Genomic DNA, 22,666 nt, shown 5'->3' on the forward strand with positions numbered 1-22,666 from the left:
CTTTCTTTCTTTCTTTCTTTCTTTCTTTCTTTCTTTCTTTCTTTCTTCCCTAAAGGCAGGGAAAGGTATTGGGCAGTATAATTTCTGAAGTTTTCCTGGGTACAATTTCCCAGTTGTTGCTGTATTTCCAATATTGATAATCTATGATGAATTCAATGAGGTGAGTAGATTATTAGCTCTAGGCAGCAAAGGGCTTCACAAATGTTTTAACGTATCAAATCTTGTTTTATAAAAATAATTTTATTAGCATTTTTAAACGATTTTTGATTATTTCATTTCACACTTTTGTTTTAAAAACTGAAGATAAACAGGGAAGGAGAACAAACAGCCTCTGCTGCTCGGAATGCAGCCACTGCAATCCAAAGGGGCTCTTAAAATTCTGCTCCTCACCGCCGTGCCTGTTCCCATAGAAACCAGTGTTATATCCTTGAAAACAAGGTAAGCGCTAAAATAATCACCATTATAAATATCCATTATAGAAATGTAAATACAGGCAATTGAAATGATTTCAGATGATTTTGAAATTGCATATCATTTCCCAAACCATAATGATTCTTTCAGAGCAGTTACCGTCTGTCATATAAATACGGCATTTAGAAAATTTTTAAAATTCTTGTGATTTGCTTGTAAGACCATAATCGCCTTTTCAAACAAGCCTTGGGCATGCAAATGCTGAGTTTGGAACATCACTCTGGTGCCAAATGGTTCTGCTCGGTTCGACCTATCTGTGCATTGGGACAACCTTCCTCTCCATTCTTGAGACTCTGCTCAGAAGGTGCCCATTACTGAGTAATAAGGTCCTTGGGATTCTAGGGGATGATTGTGCAAGTATCATTTTTTCACATTTTTTTTTATTTACAAAGTAATTGATGAGAATAAAAGATAAACAGGGCTTCTTTGGTGAGATTGTGGTCCTTCTAACAGTCTAGAATCAATCATGGGATTCAGAATGTTCTTTTATTAAGGAAGAGAGATATGAAGGAAGCCTGAAAAGAAGCAGCTTCCAAGGCAGAGAATATGAACTGAAGATGTCGAGGAAAGGCGAATATGACCAAGGAAAAATGGAAAAAGCAAACAGGCCAGACATTCAGGATTCTGTCTGGTTATTACAGGAGACATTACAGTCTCTGATTCAAGTACAGTGTATTGTTCACGGTGGGCATTTTCAGAAGCCCACACGGTTTGTTTTACTTAAACATTTGCATTATATTCTGAAAAAGAAAATGCCAAGCAGGAAGTACAAAAGTCTGGATTTTTTAAAAAATATATTTTATCGATGCCTTTTGTTTTCATGTGGCTCATTCCCCATAAGATTAAACCCTCCCTTGTGACAAAGAAAAACAATTAAGCAGCTGGAGGCAGCCGAGCCCTTTGTCTGACATACTGCATTCTGTCCAAGGAGTCACCCACCTGTCCAGCACTGTGAAGGGGGCACGTTTCATTTTCTCTTCTCCTGGCCCTTCATTGGATTTTCCGTTGCTCAGAGTTCACTTCCTTTTCACCATCTTTCCATTTCTGTGGTTGTCAGTCTATGTATATTGTTGTCTGGGATCAGCTTAAAAATCTTCCCCTATTTCTTTAAATTCCTCACATGCACCATTTAATACTACACGAGAATATTCTGTTACATTCCTAGACCAGAGTTCTGTAATTGATGGGTACCTACTTTATTTCCAATTCTTTGTTATCACAAAGAGTGCTGGTATGAATATTTGGGTATCCTCGGAGTTTTTTTAAAAACTCTAAAACTGGTTTTAAATCACTGCTTAAAAAAGAATTCTCTTGGTACTATTATTACAGGGGAATTGGAATCAGGTAACATAAGAAGTTAAATATTTCTTCATCTTACCATCATTTAATACTTTTCAGTAAAAAGAACAAATGATGTATGGTTGTAATGATAATCAATTATTATTTCAGTTGTAACAATTAAAATATATTGAGTTTTCCCTGAGTCACTGGGGTAAAAACTCCTTATTCAACATAGATTCATAGATACAAAAATATGGATAGCATTTTTTTGTGGTGGCAAAGAATTGGAAACTGAGGGGATTTCCAGCAATGGGGGAACGACTGGACAAGTTATGGTGTATGAAATGTGATGGAGTACCATTGTACTGTAAGAAATTATGTTGGAGATAGTTTCAGAGAAACTTGGGAAGACCCCTAGGAACTGATGTAGAGGGAAGTGGTCAGAACCAAGAGAATAACAGGCAGGAACCACAGCAACATTTTGAATACAAGAAGCTTTGAAGGACTTAAGAACTCTGATGAACTCAATAGCTTCCAACGATTCTAGAGACCCAGGATGAAACATATGGCCACCTCCGGACAGAGACGGGATGGACTCAGGATCTGGAGAAGAGACAAGCATTTGGGAGCAAGACCAATACATGAAATTGTTTTGCTTGTTTTTGTTTTCAGTGGAGGTGGGGTAGAGAAAAAAAAAAGTGAAACCTAATTTTAAAAAGAAAGAGGTGGTGAGATAGGAATCAGTCCAATTCTACCTGGAGCATCAAGGCCAAAAGAAGAGATCCCAATGGAAGCTTCATTTTCTGACCTTCTTTGTTGGTGACCTGTAGACAAAACCCAAGTGTCCCTGGTAGAATGAGCAAGGACAAAAACCACCAAAGTCCTCCAACTTTCTGTGTCCATTTGCAAACTGTGAAATCTGAATGGAATTAAGAAATGGCATCCCCCTAGATCTTCTTGGAATGGCATTCTCACTAATCCTTCATCTTGACCAGAGTGAACAGAAAGAAAAAGGCAACACCAAGGAGATGGGACTGAAGTTGAAAAAATAAAAGTCAAGGGCTTTTAAGTGGAAATGGTCTTTTTTTTTTTTTTCCAGAGGGTCCTGGTCTTCTGTTCCAGTGCCAGTTCTAGGCCCCCAGGCTCGAGCTCAAGAGCTGGTCTCATCCCAGGCCTCCTTGCTCTAATGGTGCCCTCCTTCCATAACCCTCCACGCCCAGTGCAAGGCAGCACCCTAACATCTCTGTCCTCGATGTCGGCACGTGTTGTTTCTCCCAGCAGGGCAGACTTGGGTTTGAGGTTCAGCGGGGAGCAGGCCTTTCCATGCCAGGGGGACAGCTTTGGGAGCGCAATAAGGACCACAGCTGGACTTGAGCTGACAGTGACCTCTGAGATTTGCAAGGCATTTTACAACTCTGTGGCTATTATGCCCATTTCACAGATGAGAAAACTTGTGCAGACAGAAGTTCAGGGGGACAGCTGGGTGGCACAATGGATAGAGTGCAGGGTCTGGAGTCAGGAAGACCTGAGTTCAAATCCAGCTCAGACACTAGTTTATGTGACCCTGGGCAAGCTACTTCACCCTATTTGCTGCAGTTTCCTCATCTATAAAATGAGCTGAAGGAAATAGCAAATCCCTCCAGGATCCCCTCAGGAAAACCCCAGATGGGCCACAGAGAGTCAGACACGACTGAAACAACTGAGCAATCACCAAGTGGCCCTGCCACATGGCAGTGTGGTCCTCCAGGACAGGCGGGTGGTGAAGCCTGAGGTCCAGCCAACGATGGTGGGGGAGATGAAGGTCTCATCAATTCATGGCTCAGGAACAGCTCCTACACACCTGCTTTGCATGTCAACAGAAGCAGGAGCTGTGGGGCAGTCATTGCTTAAGATGGTGCACAGAATACTGTCAGATTGGAGCAGGCACATGGCAAGTCTGCACGTGTGCATGCGCGTTGGAGGAGGGCCCTATCTGCTCCCCGACCCAAGCTGTGTCTCTGAACTGCTTGTTGAGTGCACGACGTCTGGGTGGTGCAGGAAGCACCCTTCTTCTACGTCCTTGGCTTCTTCATTTGGACAAGCACTTTACAAATCCATTTCCCTAAAACCCCAAGAACCACCAGCTGAGGAGTAGCTTTATAGAAAACCATTTGGAATTTTCAACAATTACACCGGGCTTCATTGTCTTTACATTTGTGTCCACTGGTTTTTTTTATTAAGTGAAAACAAAAACTTTCAGTACTGAAAGAGATTTCTAGGCAATTTGAGGCCAAAAATTGTCCAAAAGGGAAGAAAAAAGACAACAGAGACAGTTTAAATAGTAGGAATAATTTAGAAAGGACAAGCCAAAATCTGTTCGTCCACTCATTTATTCACATTTATCCATCCATCCATCCACGGGCTGCCCTTCCTGTCCTCACTATAACCTTTAGGTTTCTGAAGACCCCTGGAGCTCTCAGGTGGAACATTCTACATGCTTCCCATTGGGGTGCCCCGGCCTACACCGGACCAGCAGGAAGGTGAGAACGAGGCTGGGGCTGTGGGGGGCGACAGGCAGGAGCTGAAAGGGACCCTTTCATTGCCAAAGGAGGCAGGCAGACCCCCCCCCCCCAAGTGCGAGTGGATGCAGGGGGAACGTTCTCATCCTCTCCGAGCTCCCCTTCCAGTGGGGGCAGCCCCTAGGGGCCCCACACTGGGGCTGGCAGGGCTCATCAGCCTGCATTATTGTGCGACCACCCCTGGCGTTACTCTGTAACCAAGCCCAGACTCTGCCCGGGCCCTGGGGCCACACAGAAAGGGGCTGCGTGGCCCAGGAGACAGAGCCCAGGCCCTGGACCTGGGTTCAAATCCAGCCTCCGCCACTTCGCCGGGGTGTGGCCCCGAAAGGCTTTGTGCCTCAGTTTCTCCACGGAAGGTGCTTTGCAAACCTTCGGGTGAGGAGACTCCAGACATTACGGAGGACTGGGACTCAGCCCTGCTCCAAGGAGCTCCCGCTCTGCCGCGGGGTGGGCACCCCTAGGAGCCCTCACTGCGGAGATCCACGTGGGCTTCTTGGAGGCAGAGGGGTGGGGGAGGGGGCGGGGCGAGCGGCGTGCCGTGCACGCGCATGCGCACGACAATCACAGCCCTAAGGGGGCCGACTCCAGGCTCAGGCGCCGGTTCGCCGCATGACGTCACACGCGGCGCGGTCTCCCCCGAGGCCTGGGCGTCCCGCGCGAGGGACGCCGGGAGGGCGTTCCGCTCTCTCTTCCGCCTCTCCCTCAGACTCCGCCCCCCGCCTCGCGCTCTCCGAGCCGGCCGCTCTTGCGCGCGCATGCGCGCTGCCGCGGCGTCTCCGGCCAGGCCCCGCCCCGCCCCGCCCCCCCCTCTCCCGGCCTGCTCCGCGCTGGGCAAGCGCAGGCGCAGTGGGTGTGGCGGCGGCACCGGCGGCAGGCGTCATGTCGGAAAAGAAGCAGCCGGTGGATCTGGGGCTGCTGGAGGAGGACGACGAGTTCGAGGAGTTCCCGGCAGAAGGTGAGTGGGCCGGCCCTGACCCCTGACCCGTGAGCCCGGCCTCCTGGCCGCCGGGGTAGACCCCTCCCCCTCCCGCGCACGCATTAGGCGCTTGCTGTGTGCCGCGGGCCCCGGCCTGGGGAGGCGGCCTCGGAGGGGGGGGGGGGTCAAGCGCCCCGGGCGGGGGGACGGCCGGTGCAGGGGCGCGGAGGCAGGAGAGGAGGCCCCTCCCCCCCCCCCCCCCTTTTACGGAGCCTTGGGGCGGCGGGGCCTGAGTGCGGGTGACACACCAGGTGTGTGTGTGTTCCACGGGGAGCCCCCTCCTGCGCGCCCGGCCGCAGCCCCGCGGGGCTGGCGAGCACGGTGTGGTCCGGGGCCTTCCGTGAAATGGCATCGCACGTGCTAGGACAGGTCCTGGCTGGGAGAGGCCGCCCTTCCCTGCTCCTTCTTCGGTAGCAGTGCCAGGTCTGCAGGGGCGAAGCTGGAGCCTGGTTTGTTGGGGTTGGTCTCCACGGGGTGTCGATGGCTTTCAGTGGGTTTGGTTGGGGAGCAGGAAGCCTGTGGTGCCTTATAGCAGATAGACAGTGCTTCAGCCCTAGTACATGCCCTCAGCCAGGGCCGAGTCTCGGGAGGTGGGCTCTGTGGCTTTGCCAGAATCTCCAAGGAGCCTCGTGGGAGCTGGCCCTTTGTCCTAGGGGAGGGTGGCCTCCCCGCACGTTACTTTCCCAAAAAACCTAGGTTCAGGTACAGTGTGAATGGGGCACAACACCCAGAGTCTTCCAAATGTCAGGATTAGGCTTTGTACGCAGAGAGTAAGGACTAAGTGATGCTTTTGTCCTCACTGCTAGTCACTCTCTGGTTCTCAGCTTGAGACGTTCCTGACTTCCTTCCCAGCATCCTACCTTACAGTTTGACGAAGAGGTCAGCTGAGAATCATTCTGACTTGTGAATTTTTAAAGACTTAGAAGTGAGCTACAGAATGGCATGAATTTGGGGGCAGGGGTGTAGTTCATTTTTTCAGCGGGTTTTCATTACCCTTTTCTCCATATGTTGAGTCCATTTCCCACTGTCTCCTTCCTGGAGAGCCAGACTCTCTAAGATGAGCAAACTTGGCACAGCCACAAGAAGACAAAAACTCAAGATCGGGTAAAAGAAATGGGAACTTCTGGAAGCCAGAACTACGATGCTTGTGGGCCCAGACCCTCCCTCAGACTCTGTGGTGTGGGAGGGTCCATCGAGATCTGCCATGTCCCTGGGGCCTTTACCATCCTGACAGCCGCCTGTGTCTGCAGCTCTTCCTCTGGGTGATTTCAGGAGCTAGGCTGTGGCTGTCCCTGTCTCACAGCTCGGACATCTTAAACATGCTCCTGAACCTAATCTCCCGGGTTCCTGAGGCTGCCCCTTCTCCCAGCTTCCCTGTCCAGGTTCAGAATCTCAAGCCTTCCTGGAACCTGTGTCCAGAGTCTGTGCCTTTTCTCCCTTTGTGACCAGGGTTAGATAATCCCATCCTTTCCAGAGCCCCTAAAATGATCTCTCCAGGGTTTGGGAGCCCTTTCAGATCCCCGGCCTCCTGGATAGAGTGTCATCTGCTTAGCCAGGTGGCTTAGGCCTCCCCCCTCAGCACTCTCTTGCCTGAGCATTTTCCTAGGCTGCTTCCCACCCTCAATGATTCCACCTGTCCATAGCCTTAGAGGCCCAGGGGCCCCCAGACCTCCCCTGCCCTTTGTGGAGATGTCAGATTCACCGAAGAAGATCAGGAAAGGCCTTGGTGCTTTTGTTCATTGTAGGAATCGAGGAGCGTGAGCCCTACATCTGTGTCTTTCACTCTAGGTGCAGGACTTCTCCTTTGGCCTCTGTGCCTGGGGTCCCTGGCTAACCAGACTGCCCTTTGGAGCCCCCTCCTTCATCTTCCTGGGCTCCTTCCCCCTTGTGGGGGGGGCTTGTCCCTTTTCTTTCCCCACAATGTAGTGGTTAGCATGCCCAGCTTGGAATCGGCTTGGAAACCAGGGCTTATAGCCTACCTCAGAGACCCTGGGCAGGGCACTTCATATCTCTGGGCCTCAGGGACACCTACTTCACAACGTGGTTTTGAGAATCAGAGGCACTGATTTCTAAAGGGCTTGGAAGCCCTGTTGTAGTATATTCGTGTGAGCAGCTGCTGCTGCTCTGCCCTGGGGGGTCCTTTCTTTCCTTCCCCTCTCCCTTCCTCTTTCAGTGCCATCCCCATCCTCCTATCCCCCCCAAGATAGAGCCAGGCCTGATTCCTGCATCATTTCCTTTCTAAGTTTGTGCTCCCACCTGTTGTGACCCTGGAAACCGCTCCTGAGCACCCCGCCCCCCAAGACACTTGGTCTGCCCCAGGCCTATAGAGCAGCTCCCTAAGCTCAGCAGCACCTGAACTGCTCTGGCTGAACTCCAGATCCTGGTAGAATGGCTCCTCCCCGCTGGGGGGCAGGGGGGCTCCTCTGGGCATCAGGCCCTTCCTGGCCGGGGCTTCTCAGGGCCGGCGCTCCTCCTGGCTGGGGGACTGGGGGCAGGGGGGCTCCTCAGGGCCGGCGCTCCTTCCGGCTGCGGGACTGGGGGCAGGGGGGCTCCTCGGGGCCTCAGGCCCTTCCTGGCCAGGGCTCCTCAGGGCAGGGGCTCCTCCTGGCCAGGGCTGCTCAGGGCTGGCGCTCCTTCTGGCTGGGGGCAGGGGGGCTCCTCGGGGCCTCAGGCCCTTCCTGGCCAGGGCTCCTCAGGGCAGGGGCTCCTCCTGGCCAGGGCTCCTCAGGGCCGGCGCTCCTTCCGGCAGGGGAGCTCCTCAGGGCCGGCGCTCCTCAGGCCTTACCTGGTCCTCTTTTCAGACTGGGCTGGCTTGGATGAAGACGAGGACGCACACGTCTGGGAAGATAATTGGGATGACGACAATGTGGAGGACGACTTCTCCAATCAGTTACGGTAACGCGGGGCCGGCGGGACGCACGGGGGCTCTGCTTCTCACCGCGGGTGGGCCCTGCAGTGCTTCTGTCCTCCTGCCCAGCTTCTTTGGCTTGGGACGTGGCAGTCTAGACCCGTCCCTGCTAGTTCTGCCAACAGGGCCTGCTGGTTACCTGAAATCCCGTGGCACCAGAGTCTCTTGGCGTCTTCAGGTAGCCCTGCTTTCGCCCCTCGTGCCAAACCTGCAGGCGGCCTGGCTGCTGCCGTGGGGCTTGGCGCACAGGGCCATCTCTGTCTCCTTGTCACCTCTGCTTATTGGTCCCCGTCCCGTGATGCACCCCTGATTCTTCAGGACTGATGGGTTATGAGGGGCTGGGAGCACAGAGTATGTGCCCAGAGTAGGAAGAGGCTGAGAAGGCGCCAGCCTGGGCGGGGCATAAGTGAATGGCTGAAGGACAGCCCTGAGCAGGGAGGGGAGGGGCCTGGAGGCAGCAAAGCCCGTGGAGGCCGCGGTCCTGGTTCAGCCACAGGGAGCTGGGAGAGGAGGGGCCCAAGCGGCTGTTCTGGCCTGGGAGCTCGACTTTCAGTGTCTGAGATGGTGGTGTGGGTGGAATGCTTGAAGGAGCTGGGAGTGGGGAGGAGGGTCTGAGAAGCAGGGAGGCTTGGCCGCCCAGGCACCAGCGACCTCTGAGAGCCGGCCAGCTCCCCAGGAAGAGCAGGGGCCTTAGGTGGAGGGCCACAGGGCAGCCTGACAGCCGCTAGAGTGCTGGGAGCGGAGGAGGTTCTGGCGTTGTGCCTGTGCCTCTCCCCTCTTGAGCTGTGTCCTCTCTGCCCAGCGCTCTGAGGGGTCTTTAGGCCTTTTCTTCGGTGCTCCTTGTTCCTTGTCCTTTCTGGGCTTCTTCCCTGGAGCCATCTCAGGGCTTTCACTGGGCATTTGGCCCCGAGTTGGAATCTCACCCCAGGGACTGAGTAGCTTTTGGACCCTGGGGAGTTCTTCCCTCATCTGTAAAGCAAGGCTAATGACAGCACCTGCCTCAGGGGGTTTCTGTGAGAGAATATCTGTAAAGCTCTCAGCACAGTGCTGGAGGATAGTAGGGGTTCCCTCCTTGCCTCCCTTCTGTCATCTGTCACTTGCTGAGTTGACCAAGACATCATGGAGCCCCCTCTGCAGGTCTTGAGACAAGCACTTGGCTCTCCCAGGGCCTTTTGTCCCCACATGGACCTGCTGTGACAGGCCTGGTTTCATTTATTTTCACATGTATTGGTACCAGGCCATGGAACACTGAAGAAAGTTACACTTACTTTGTACAGTCTCTTTCACGAGCAGCCATTGGTTTTGACGAGACGGTTGTATCTGGTCTGAAGCTGTGCCGGCCCTTCCCTGCAGCCACCCCTGCCCTGTCTGTGCCACTTGCTAGCGAGAGGGGGTTTCTTCCAGGCCTCATTGTTGGTGCATCTGTCAGAGGAGGAGACCAAAGTTGGCTGTTCTACCCACAGTGTGCAGCTTCCGTGGGGGCGGGCCTCCTTCTCCTCCCTCCCCTCCCCTCCCCTCCCCTTCCTCGATTTTCTTCTTAAGTGTTTCGTTCTTCTCCATTTCTCACCCAACTCCTTGTAGAAGTATAGCACAGTGGCCCTAAGGCAGCCCCAGGGAGATTCTGGGGACTCTCAGTGATATCACTCCCAGGCCCTGCTGAGCCAGAGCAGCCGATTCTGGGCGGTGGCTGCCTCCAGCCCCGAGCTGAGGCCCCAGGGGCCCCCCAAACACATGTGCAGAGCCTGATGCTGGACGTTCTCCCAGAAGCGGGGCCTCCTCATGCTTGTAGTTGTCATGAAAGAAGATGGAAAGCCCTGGAGACAGAGCCTTTGGAGCAGTTCCTCGGCCTAGAGTGGCCTTAGAAGACAAATTCACATTCTCTACATAGTTTTGTGCTCCCCTTGTTCACTGCTGCCTGAGTTGGCCACTGGGGACAGCTCCCAGAAGAGGAGGGAGGGAGCCAGTCATTGACCAAGCCCTCCATTTCCCACTCTGGCCCCTTTATGGAGATGTTGACTAAATTAGGCAGAATCTCCATCCTGAATGCAGGAAGCGCACTTTTGGGCCATGTGTCTTCTCCCTGTTTTAGTGAGGTGAGCACTGAGCACCCTACAAAAGCAAATCCCTTGGGTTTCCTTGGTTCCCTGGCTGGTGGGACCAGAGAAGCCTGGCGCACAGCTCTGCAGGGCCTCAGCTGCCTGGTTCTGGCATGAGAAACCTCCCTCTGGGGGAGTTTTGAAACAGAATGTTTTAAAGTTGAAATATATGTTTAGTGCTGAAAGCCGGCTTAGGAGCAGAGAGTAAGGGTCTTGAGACTAGCGTGGGGATCCTGGCTTCTGATCCAGGTCCAAGAGCTTGTGCTTTGCCTGCCGCTGGGTTGGAAGCAAACCCCAGAGCCAGGATCAGGACCCGGATCTTCTAACTTGTATTTGGAAGATATCAGTAAATCCCAAAATTCAGTAAAATTCTGAGAACTGCTTTGGAAGGCTCTTTGAAGGGGGATGGGCTGTTGCACTTTGTATCCCTTGGGGGGAGGGTCTTCCTTTGACTTTCCTGCATGTTTAGGATTTTGTGTGTTGAACGCCTAACTGTTCAGGGCCCAGCCCCATCTTTGTGTTCTCAGATGTGTTGCTGACGATGTCCTTTTGGTTTTTATGCAGAGCCGAATTGGAGAAACATGGGTACAAGATGGAGACCTCATAACAGTGCCCAGTGCCAGGGGAGATGAAGGAGTGTCCCATAGAAGTGTCATGTCGGCAGCGCCCAGAAGAGAGGGAGGGATGGAGGGAGAGGACCCCGGCCTGGGCTGTTTAAGGCCAGTGACAATAAATGGTTTGATCTCACCTTGCGGTCCTTTGTTCAGGAGGTGGTATTTCCAGATCATTCCTGGTGACCACTGTTCTCATGCTCCCATTAGTTTTGGGAAATTAAATTTTAAACTAGAGAACTCTTCTTTTGGCATAAGGTCTTAGAAACCAGCTACTCTGGAGCCTGGCAGGTTTGGTTTTTTTAACCTGGGCGTTTTTCCCCAGTTTAGTCCATGTGGATTTATTTAGTAAGCTGTATGAAAAATGCTTTCAAATGTCCGAACCTGTTTTAGTCTCTGTCTTCATATCTGCAGCCACAGGGCTAAGGGAGGCTCTGAATGGATGCTGAGCCCTCTCCCACATCTCTGGGTACCATGAGATACGGGGTCAGCTTTGGCTCTGTTTGGGGGCACAGGCTATCTGCTGTGGGCCTCACTTTCCTCATCTGGGAAGTAAGGAGGCTGAATAGACCCCCCCCCCCCCCGATCTCTACCAGCTGGGGTGGGAGGTGGCAAACTGACACCCTCTCCCCACACATACACACTTTTGGCAGGGTTTGGGCATAGGCCATAGGATAGGAGATTTCCTTCAGAAATATTAAACCATCATTCTCTGTAGGGCAATTGGAGCCTCTCTGCAGCCTGCCTTATTCCTTAAGGATTGTGATGCACTTGCTTTCCTATTTAAGACAAAATGGTGGGTTTGGCAGCTGCCCAAAAAAGGTAAGTATAGCCTTGTGATGATGTGACAGGCATTGGAGTTGTCTTTTCTAGAACATGAAATACTGCTAGTCCACCAATCATGTACTGGGACCCCTGCCTTCCCGTGGCCCTCACAGTGTGGCCTCTGTCATGGCACATGCTCTCAGTGGGTTGTGGGTCACACGCTTTGACCATGTCTCAAACGGCCGCTCTTGCTGCCTCAGTTGGACACTGCCGTGCTTCCTGTGGTCCTCAGACCACTTTGGGATCGCTTGCACCCTGCTGGGAAGTTCTCCCTAAATTTTCCTCATTCTGCCCCCTTGGGCCAAGCAGAGCAAGCCTGGTTCCCCCATCCACCGTCCTTCTTGAGGGGAGCCCTGCAGATGTAAGAAGAGCACATGGCCTTGGGCCAGGCTGGCTGCCCGCTTCCCTTGGGCGCTCTCTAGCGCCTCGGTCCACCTGGCATCCATGAAGGACAGATCCCCTGGGTCTCCTGCCTTGAGTGGGGCAGCCAGCAGCGAGCACCAGGACCTGACCTAGAGTGCTGCCCCTTCTGTTCTGGGCCCCTGACGTCTAGCCAGGCAGGAGCCCCTGGGAAGCCTGCAGTGAAGGCAGCTTGGTGGCAGTGACTCCACAAGCTCTTTATCCTGAGGCTCCTCCCTAACTGTGCCAGCTCAGAAGCTGGTTCTTTGAACCCCTGGGTAAACAAGACTTTCATTTAATGCCCAGGGCCCCTGCTTACCTAGCCCAGGGACAAGCCTGAAGACCCTCCAGGGGGTCCATGTCACTGTAAGATTATCTGGCTCTCCCACAAATGCCCTGAAATCGAGGTGCAGCGGAAGAAGCCCCAAATCTGGAGTGGCAGGAGCCGAGTTCAGATCCTGTCTCTGACTCACAGGCTGAGAGTCATCACCCCAGAGCCTCAGTTTCCTTACCTGTAAGCAAAGGAGTTGGGCTAGAAGACCTAAGGTCCTGGCTAGAACTGCTTCTGTGAACCTGTAGCATTTCCTTCATCTGCTGGTTCACTCTTATTCCCTTTTTTAGCCCATTATTAGCCGGTGGGGCTCAGGTGCCAGATCTGGAAGCATAGCAGCTAGGCCCAGGTCACAGCTGCCCTCCCCTTCTTACTGGCATGCCCTGGGCAGTCACTTTCGAGGAGATCTGATCTATAACATTATTACAGAAAAAGATGAAGGGGAAGTGAGTGCACATACTGGGAAGCAGCTTCGATATGCCAGGCACTGCTCCAAATATCTCTTTGGGTGGTGATTAGTACTTGAGAACCTTTAGAAATAGACTGGGTGAGGTAGGAGGGAGAACATGGGGAATGGGGGAGGCCTCCCTTGGTGTAATATGCTCTGGGATTCCTATAACCTTGATTTCTGTTGTAACACTACCCCCATCTCCTTCCCTTGGTTCTCACAAGTGTCAAATGGGCATGTCCCCATTCCCCTCTTCCCAGGGCTGCTGGAAAAAGTGGGAAAGACTGTGCCCACCAGATCTGCTCCGGCCAGTTTTTAGAGGCCAGGATTTTGGTGGGTCCTTTTTTCTCCCTGTTCATAGACATGAACTCTAGAGTTATTGGGTGTGGGGAAGGAAATAATGAGGTGATAGGACCTGGACCCCTAAAAGGAAAAGATCTCTGAAAGCAGCAGTCCCTGAATCTTCCCGTACATTTCAGCTGCCCAGATCCCTGGCCTCCGCCCAAGGCACCTGGCCCACCAAGATCATCTAATTAGCTTACCTTTCCGTTCACTGTCTCAGTTGTCCCAACCCTGACCACTGACTACTCCTTAATCCCATCCAGACCCTTTCACTGTCTCGTTTGTGTATAAGCATCCCTCTCACCCCTAAAAGGTGCAGGTTCACTAGGAACCCTGTGCTTCTACTGGCTAGAATAAATTGCCCCTCGACTGGAAGGTTTGAGTTTGTGAATTCGAAGCCAGCCTGTACCCTGACATTTGAGAGTTCTCAGCAACCCCAAACCGCCTCAGAAAAGAGGTTCGTTCAAACTGGGCATCACACACACACACACACACACACGCCCCTCTGTAGAAGAGAGAAACGGCCCTCCTCTAGCCCTTTGGAGCCAGCCTACATTCTATAATTTCACTATTTTCATCTTTGACCCGTGATGGTTTTTCTGGTTTCATGTTGTGGCTGTTGTATACATTGTTTTCCCGGCTCTGCATCAGTTCATCCAAATCTTTTTTTCATGCTTCTCTGTATCCATCATGCTCAGTCCTCAGCCCAGCAATGATACTGTTACAGTCCTGCCCCTGCCCCACAGGGGGTGTGAACTTGGTCCTTTTGTCTCTTCACTGTTGCCATCAGTATTTGGCGGATGTGGAGCCTTCTTTTATGATGACCTTTTTGTAGCATGTGTCCAGCAGTAGAATCTCCGGGTCAGTGGATGTGGATGTTTAGTTACTCACTTTTGAAATGTCGCACTGCTTCACAGATACACCAATAATGTATTAGCATGCCTAGTTCCTTGCAGTCCTTCCAACATTGACTCGTCCCATCTTTTGACTTTTTGGTGGGTATAAGATGAACCTTCAGGGTTGTTTTAATGACATTTATTTGTTTTCATGTGACTCTTAATAGTTTGCAGTTCTCTTGGGAACTTGACCACGTCATCAGGTGGAGGCTGACTTTTGGGCCTACACATTGGTGTTAATTGTCGATTCAAGATGTTCCAGAAGTCTGACTGCAGCTTTAAACCATGATGCCACTAAGCTTAAAACAGCAGAGACTTGGGGGATGCCATGTGTCTCTTGGATGCCAGACCCTCGTCGGAGCTATTTGACAAATATTGTTTTCCCCGTCAGCTCCTGCCCTTCTCGCCCCAGGTGCATTTACTCCTGTCTGTGCAAAAGCTTTTCAGGGTCACAAAATCAGACGTCTGCCCCTTGTGTAGCTAACAGTCCTTTGAGGGGCAGGTAATATTCTCTTCTCATTGTTTTATGGGGATGTCGCTGATACTCAGCCACGAAGTCAGGAAGGTTCCTCTTCCTGTGTTCAAATCTAGCCTCAGACACTTATCAGCTGTGTGACCCTGGTCACGTCACTTCATCTGGTCTTGCCTCAGTTTCCTCATCTATAAAGTGAGCTGGAGAAGGAGATGGCGACCACACCATTATCTGCCACAAAAACCCCGAATGGGGACATGAAGAGTCAGTCGGACGTGATTGAACAACAGACACCTAGGGTTCGTGTCAGGCTCCAATGAGATAATATTTATAAAGCACTTGGTATGGTGCCTGTCACATAGTAGACACTTCACAAGTGTTTCTCTCCTCTTTCCCTTCCATCCTTCCGAAGATGCCTCCCCCTCTACACCTGGCTGAGAGTCTGCTTCAGGTAAAAACTCGGTCTGGCCTATTAGGTAGGTGGACACACGCGTGGTTCACCTTTGATACCCTGAGACCAGTGGCAGATGGTTTTGTATTTGGTTACAGCCCCTTTCATCAGCTTGATGGTTTGGTCCTGGCCCCTCTTTTCCACACTCTGCCGATGCACTGGCCTTGGAGGGGGTGATCACGATGGAAGTCACTGCCTCTTTCAGGCGGGCCTGGGGATCCAGAGTGTTGTAATGGGGCTGGTTTTTACAACCAGAGCCAGGATTCACCGGCTGATAGATATTGTCATTTGCAACTCCAAGAGCCCGATGGAATCCGATGACTGTAAAGAAATACATTGCTGCTGCCTTCCTTGGTTTTTGATATTGGGAAGTTCAGCACCACAGCACAGAAGTCAGCATCATGGATTAAACAAGTGCTCTGTGAAGCACCCCCAGGGAGGTTCTAGCAACAGGGATGAAAATGTTTTGGGCTGAGGCCGTTTTATAAAAGATCCATCGGCAGGCATATGTTTACCCTCTTGCTGTCAGACCTTTAACCCAGGGGGTTGGGGTCCTGGGTAGGAAGTCAACTGGAATTTTGCTTCTATTTTGAACTCTTACTAATCTAGGGAGCTTATATAAATTACATAGAAACATGGGTTAAAGGTCACCAAATACAGCTTATTTTACAGATTAGTGAACTGAGCCAGGGAGAAATATGGTGACTTGCCCAGGGTCTCACACAGACAGTGGCAGAGCTGGGAATGAATCCAAGGCTTCTGACTGCTGTCCATTGTCCCCTATAGCTCCCTTTGATTTCAAAGAATGTGAACATCTCCAATGCAGGGTTTGTGAAAGAAACAGCCTTCCATTGAGAGGAGGGTAGTAGGGTGCTGGAGAAAGCTTGTGGGTTGTGAGTTGGGTGGAAGGCTCTGCCTTTGGGTTTTATCTTTCACAGCCAGAGATGAATGGTAGGAGTCTTCTTCCCACGCCCACTGGCAGCTAACCATTCTCCTGAAAGAAAACAGATCCCCAAGTGCTGGATAGTTCTTAGGGGAGCATGGCTGCCTGCCTACTCTTCATCCCTCAACCCATCACCACACAATACTTGAATTCCCAAAGGGACTCAGAACCAGCAACACACATAATAACCCAGATTCATTGTCTTCGGCACAAAGAACCCCCAATGTTCTGATTCACGCTGTCCCTCAAGTTCCCAAACGGAGGGAGTCATGTTGGGACTTGTCTCCTCAAAACTCCTGGGAGATTTCGTGTGATGTTTGGGGTCTTTGGACTGTTTTTTCCTGGCTCCTTGTATATCCTTTAATGACCTCATAGAGTTTCTCAGTTGTCAGACTACAAAATGGAAATTGGGTATTGAGAAGAAAAGGAAAATCTGTAAGTAGAAAGGATAGAACAGTCTGAAAGGAGGCAGTTGGACAGATGTGATTGGATGGAAAAGTGCCCATGGATTCCAGAACCAGGACTTGCCGTGAGAGTGGGAAATAGGAAAAAAAAAGAGCAGGATGCCTGGACACTGGCCCTCGCCCGAGGGAAGCTGGGCCACGTGCCTCAGTCTAGTCCTCTGTAAAAGGGACATCATGACCCTTGCCTCATTCACCCCCATATTCTCATGAGCAGCCTCTAAGCCAGAAGGCGTGAAGTGTGTCAGGCCTGGGGCACTCTTGGATACTGTCAATATCTATCTAGGCCGTGGTGAGGACAGTGTTGCTACCTCATCTGCAGAGTGGAATAAGACATTCGTGTGAATGCTCTGAGAGGAGGCCATCCCCAAAAGACGGTGGTTGGGATGGGCATCGGCAATCTGACACCCCCCAAGAACAGGAGCCCCTTTGGAAGCTCCTGCGATGCCCATGAAGACGTTCATCCTTCACTTTTGAAGAGGAGCTACAGCATCATAGTGAGACAGCTGTACAAGGTTGTCAGCCACACTCTCTCCTCCAGTCCTTGAAGACCAGTAGCAGGACAAATGTCAGGGTGCCCTGCGATGGCTTGGGATGCAGTGGATGACCTTGACATCTTCTGTGTCTGACCAAGCTCCGAGCTATGCAGAGCACCTGCTTCATGGCCCTTGTCAACCCATTCTGCCAGGGGAATTCACATGCTTGGAGTATATGCCCACCCCCACCCCAGCTCACTGTAGATTGGAGGCCTGTTGTTGAGATAGTTTGCCAGGGTGTGGCCACCAGCCTGTGTCACGTGCTACAGATTCTGGGAGCCCCAGGTGAAAGTTGGGTTAGGGTAAACACTGAAGGGGGATGAGCACCCCTCACACAGAGGGGCTAGTCCTCCCTAAATACACATCCTCTATCATGAAAACACATGCTGGTGACATAGCCCCAGATGTTTGAGCCCACTGTGATCATCTGAGTGATGGAACTTCAAGAGCCAGTAGGAGAAGAGAAGCATTATCCCCATTGCCCCACTGACCAGAGGAGCCGCCGTGTAGTGACTTGGGAATGAGCAGCTGACCAGTCCCAAATTATCTCTAGGATTTGAGATTCAAGCCACTTGCTATGACCAATGGACTGGAAGCAGGCTTCCTCAGACTACAACTTGGCCTTGAGCTGAGAAGCCAAATTATGAGGGAGGGAGAGGCCATGAGGGACCCACTGGAGGTTCTTGGTAGAAGTGTTAACCAGCACCCACATAGCTGACTTTGGAGCACTGGGTCAGCCACCAACATCATAGGCTGCCTTTGGTCTGAGCAAAATTGAAAACACAAGAGCCTTTTCAATGCCCGCTTCACCTCTGATTCCCTCCACAGCATCTCCCCCCTTTCAGGTGGAGCAACGCAGGAAACACTGGGCTAGAGTCAGGAAGGCCTGAATTCAAATCTGACCTCAAGCACTTACCAAATGTGTGACCCTGGACAAGTCACTTAACCTCTGTCTGCTTCAGTTTTCTATGTTGTAAAATGGGAATAATAATGGCCCTTATATCATAAGGACCAAATGAGGTGCTCTCTGTAAAGTGCTTGGCACACAGTAGGCACCTAATAGATGCTTCTTCCCTTTCCCTCCAGACTCTGTCCCCTCTCCTGGAGAAGAGGGGGCTGCCCTTGGGCTGGGGATGGCCTCAAGCCTCGAGGAGCAGAAAGGATGCTTCCTCCCCCTCCACAGACGTCCAGGGCTCAGTGGACCTGTGTGCTATATGGACAGAGATGAGAAGGAGCCGTTCTGGGGGACAGCCAGGCTGAAGTCCTAGGGGAAATGGGCAGAAGATGCACAAAGGGGTGTTTCTACCTGATGCCAGAGGAGTGTTCTATGGATGAGAGCCATTCCAAAGCAGAAGCCAGAGGCCCCTCCCTGTAGGGAAGCCCCCTCTCCTCAGGGATGGAGCACAGGGTACTTGTGTTAGGGAAAGGTTAAACTCAGTGGTCCTGAGGCCCCTCACATGCTGGTGAAGAGGCCCTTGGAACCCTTCCTAGAACATCCACTGAGTTAGATCCCCCTAGATGCTGAAGTCATCAGGATGTTCTCTGAGCAGCAGTCACCCAGACCATCTGTATTCCACAGGAAAGCCAAACGACTTGTCTGTGTAACCTGACCTAGAGCCAGATACGCAAAGCAGATGAGAAGGCAGCAAACCCAAGCTCTCAGCCCCTGAGCGCTGCACAGTAATTACTGGGAGAACTGGAAGGCAGTTTGGTGGAAAGTGGGAGCAGCCAGGGCAGATGGTGGTCAGCGAGTCCTTGAATACCAAATGGACTGGCTGCCCCTCTGGCCCCTACACAGAGGATGGTGCTGGTTTGTTTACGCCTGATGGGCTTGCACAAGCGACCTTGGGAGCCAGAGCAGCGTGAGCACCCTGGTGTAGTCCTCAGAGTACTGCTGGTGCTTGTCCATCCAAACTGCTAGAGGAGTGGAAAGCCCTCAGTCCCAAAGAAGGGAGAGTGCAGGCATGGGAGGGCTGGGGCCTGAGCCCTCTCCCGTTCAGTCAGCTACTTCGGGCAGTTGGGGGCAAGGCTGAACTCTAGGGCCGCTGAGTGCCCTTGTCTATCCATGTGGCACGCTTCCAGGGCTCCACTGGAAAGGCGAATGCTCTTCTTGGTGTGACCGCCCCCCCAGGGATTCAGGACAAACACCAGTCTGTGTCCTTGTCCGGGTGGGTCTCGTCCATGTCCTCCGTCCTTGCAGCCTCACCTGGGCACATGTAGTCTGGTCACGATGCATCCCTCTCTCGCTATGCCACTGGCTCCTGCAGGCTTCCTCACGTGTAGCGTGCAGCCCACTCATAGTCCCCAATGCAGCTCTTCATTGCCTCTCAGTGACCTGAACTCCATTTCTTCGGTGACCGTAGGGTTCTATGACTCACTGCCACACCATATCATTGGAAGGTCATGGGTATTAAGGAGCTAGCCCCCTCACCAGGTGGCTAGGTGGCACAGTGAATAAAGCACCGGCCCTGGAGTCAGGAGGACCTGAGTTCCAGTCCGGTCTCAGACACTTAACACAAAAACTAACCATGTGACCTTGGGCAAGTCACTTAACCCCAATTGCCCTACCTTTCCCCCTCCGAGAAGATAGCCCCCCTTCTTTTACAGGGGAAAATTAGGGTCATTAAAAGAATAGAATACTTCAGTTTTCCAAAGATGGTCCAGCCACTCCTGCTCAGTTGGGGACATGGCTCATTGTCTAAGTGTAGGATCTGTCCAAGATGTATGTCTGGATGGACAAGGTCTCTGGTTTGTGCATTCAACTGCATGTCATGTTCTGGACAATAGGCATCCTTGGTCTTTCCTCTATGGATAGCTCAAAAAAAGTCTTCCTTGGTTTTCTTGGGGGGGCTCTGCAGTATTCCAGGGCAAGAGACTTTGAGCACTATGTCTGTTGTCCAGAAGGAGCACCTGGGAGACCCTATTGCATCGGTCCCATTTTCTCTCTTCAGTTTAAATTTTTCCCCTGTCTGTCCTTCCTGCTGCATTCTTATATGTCCTCAAGATGATTTTCTTTAGTTGGATCTCGCACAGAACTTTCCCTAAATAGATTTTTCCCTTCACTGGTTCTCAGTGATTTGTGAGGTAACATTGCATGTAATCTCCCACTATCCTTCTCCATAAGATTTAACAAATGAGTTTATATTCTAAATTGGTGTTGCCTTTGGCTGCCATATGTCTCTACTTGGCAAGATCAACTGTTTGCTGGCTAAGGCAGTTATTAGATTCTTTTAGTCTTCTCATTATGGGGATTGATTTACATCAAAATTGTTTTAATTGGTATTAATGTCCATTCTGCTGCTCGTTTCCCATTTTTCATTATTAATAGCTTGTTTAAATTGGTGGTATTTAATTGCATGCCATATATTTTTCTAAAATATTTTTTGCCATTTTCTATTTCCATTAATTTTGATCTTTCCTCTTAAAAGCCAGTGGTCTGACCATACACAGGGCTGATTTTAGAATGATTCCCACATAAGTAAAGAATTGTTTCCTGCCTCAAAATATAATCAGTTTCATTTTTGTTGTTAATGTCATTACATAGTGCTCACCAGGCCAGTTCCTTTCTTGAAGAACACATTAATCACGGCCATGGGAACTCGGCTTCTGCGTGAGCTACAAGCTTTTGGCTCCTCTCATGTCTTGCTTTGGAAGCATATCTTTGCTGATATTTTTTACCCTCCTCCCCTCTGCCCACTTTTGCACAGAAGTCTCTGGGTATCAAAGTGTCTGTTGGTTTCTTTTCTGGAGTCTTACTGGACTACTCATTCAATGTCACTACCCTTTCTTCTTCCGCAACAGATGCCGATGCCTAAGCTTCCGTTATTTTCATGGTTTTCTTTTGGTGAATGCTTCTCATGGGCACAACAATGTGATGACTGAATGTCCCACAAAATAAAGGTTTCTCATTGTCTCTCTACAATAATTCTATCCTGCCACTACTAATTGTGAGTGGTCTGAGGCTTCTTTTCCAGAAGTTTCCTGAGCTCACTAATGCTTGTACATCTGGACTAAGGGCTAAAATATACTCACATTTCACATCATGTCCCACAATAAATTCCAAATGGAGCAACCATCTTAATTTTTTCTAAATCATAAAAAAATTGAGAATAATGGAGTGCTACATATTTCACCACTGTGGAGAGAGAGAATAATACACTTAGGTCTTCATTCTTTAGAAGATATTATAAGGGAAAAGCCCATTAATTTAATTAAAATAAAATGACTTTTGTGTGACAAAAAGTATAATGCATCTAAAATAAGAAAAAAATTCAAGCAGCTTGGGAGAGAATCTTAAACAAGTCGGATATGCTCATGCTAGGAGAAGGTGGCCCCAAAATCATGTATTTTCCAACAGAAAAATGAAAACCAAAGCCTCAGTAGCTACATGAACGTCCTCAAGCTTGCTGAAGTTGGAGTAATGGGAAGGGAGGCATGCGGATGCTTCCTCGTGGAGCTGTGGATCAGGATGGCCATTCTGGAAAGCAATTTGGAATTCTGCCAATAGAGTGATTGAAAGCTTTATACCCAAAGGAGTTGTCGATAAAAAGAGAGTCCTACTATCCACCAAAAACTTGAAAGCAGTACTCAGCTGGGCAATGGCTAAATGAATGGTGATGCCCGAATGTGATGGAATAGTCCTGTGCTGAAGGACATAACAATTACAAAGACTCGGGGTTTCCAGGTTTGCATTCAAGTATTATTTCATTCGATCCTCACGATAATCCCAGGAGGTATGTGGTATTGTTATCTCCATTTACAGGTGAGGAAACTGAGGCAAACAGGGTCACACAGCTTGTAAGGGTCTGAGGCCAGATTTGAGCTCCAGTCTTCCTGACTTCAGGACCCTCGTTCTGGGCACTGTAGTGCCCCCTAGCTTGCCACTTGTGTTGAATACCTGAAATTATAGAAAGACTTAAAACAATGTCATGCAGCACAAAGGAACCAGAGCCAAGAAAACACATAAACAATGTAGGCAGAAGACCCAGCCACGAAGCCACGATGGCAAATGGTGTGAACCTCCTCAGAGCAAGCCTGTCCCCAAAGCCCTGGCCTCCCCTGGGCAGAGCGGGAGTGCTAGACCCTGTGCTGGACACCGCGCACACGTGGCAGCCCAGCTTTGCCAAGGTTTTCTCTTCTTCCTTTTCTTTAAAAATATTATTTCTAATAGGAGATGGCTCTCTAGAAGGAGGAGCAAATGGCATATGGGCGAAATTCTGATTGTATAAAGACCAAAAGGTGCCCATAAGAATGTGTTTGAAAGAAGAAAAAGTTTTCAAACTCCCCAATAATCAGAGCCACGCACGTCAAAACCCTACCAAAAGACCCTATCAAACTGGCCATGATGATAGAAGACAAACCAAAGCTGGTGGGACTTTGGAAAGCCAGGCTTATTATGACTTCGTTGCTGGAGTGCTAAACTGTTTTGAAAAACAAAACAAAATTATACAGAAATTTTGAGAAATGTTCAGACCCTTCAGTCCAAGTGATCCAACATTTCAGACTATCAGCTAAGGGAATAAGGCTGTCAAATAGAGGGTGGAAGAGGGCAACATGGGAGGGTTTTGGTAAAAGTATAGTGGAAAGCCAACAAAGGAGGCCACAAATAGAAGTTCTTGTGGACGCCTCATTAAAGTCTCTCTCTCCTTCTCTCTCTCTCCT

At 50.5% G+C, this 22,666-nt stretch overlaps 1 protein-coding gene across 1 annotated transcript; it reads left to right on the plus strand.

The window, feature by feature from the left end:
- The first annotated feature begins 5,099 nt into the window (after positions 1-5,099).
- Positions 5,100-11,037, plus strand: SEM1 (SEM1 26S proteasome subunit). Its single transcript, XM_069094479.1, has 3 exons — positions 5,100-5,265; positions 8,088-8,181; positions 10,855-11,037. Exons 1-3 carry the CDS (start codon positions 5,190-5,192, stop codon positions 10,895-10,897), a joined length of 213 nt encoding a protein of 70 aa, XP_068950580.1. The 5' UTR covers positions 5,100-5,189; the 3' UTR covers positions 10,898-11,037.
- The last annotated feature ends 11,629 nt before the right edge of the window (positions 11,038-22,666 follow it).

This window comes from Petaurus breviceps, unplaced genomic scaffold (assembly GCF_028583685.1).
Source record: "Petaurus breviceps papuanus isolate PSGF00001 unplaced genomic scaffold, PetGlider_PUasm1.0 218, whole genome shotgun sequence".
In the NCBI taxonomy this organism is placed as follows: Eukaryota; Metazoa; Chordata; class Mammalia; order Diprotodontia; family Petauridae; genus Petaurus; species Petaurus breviceps.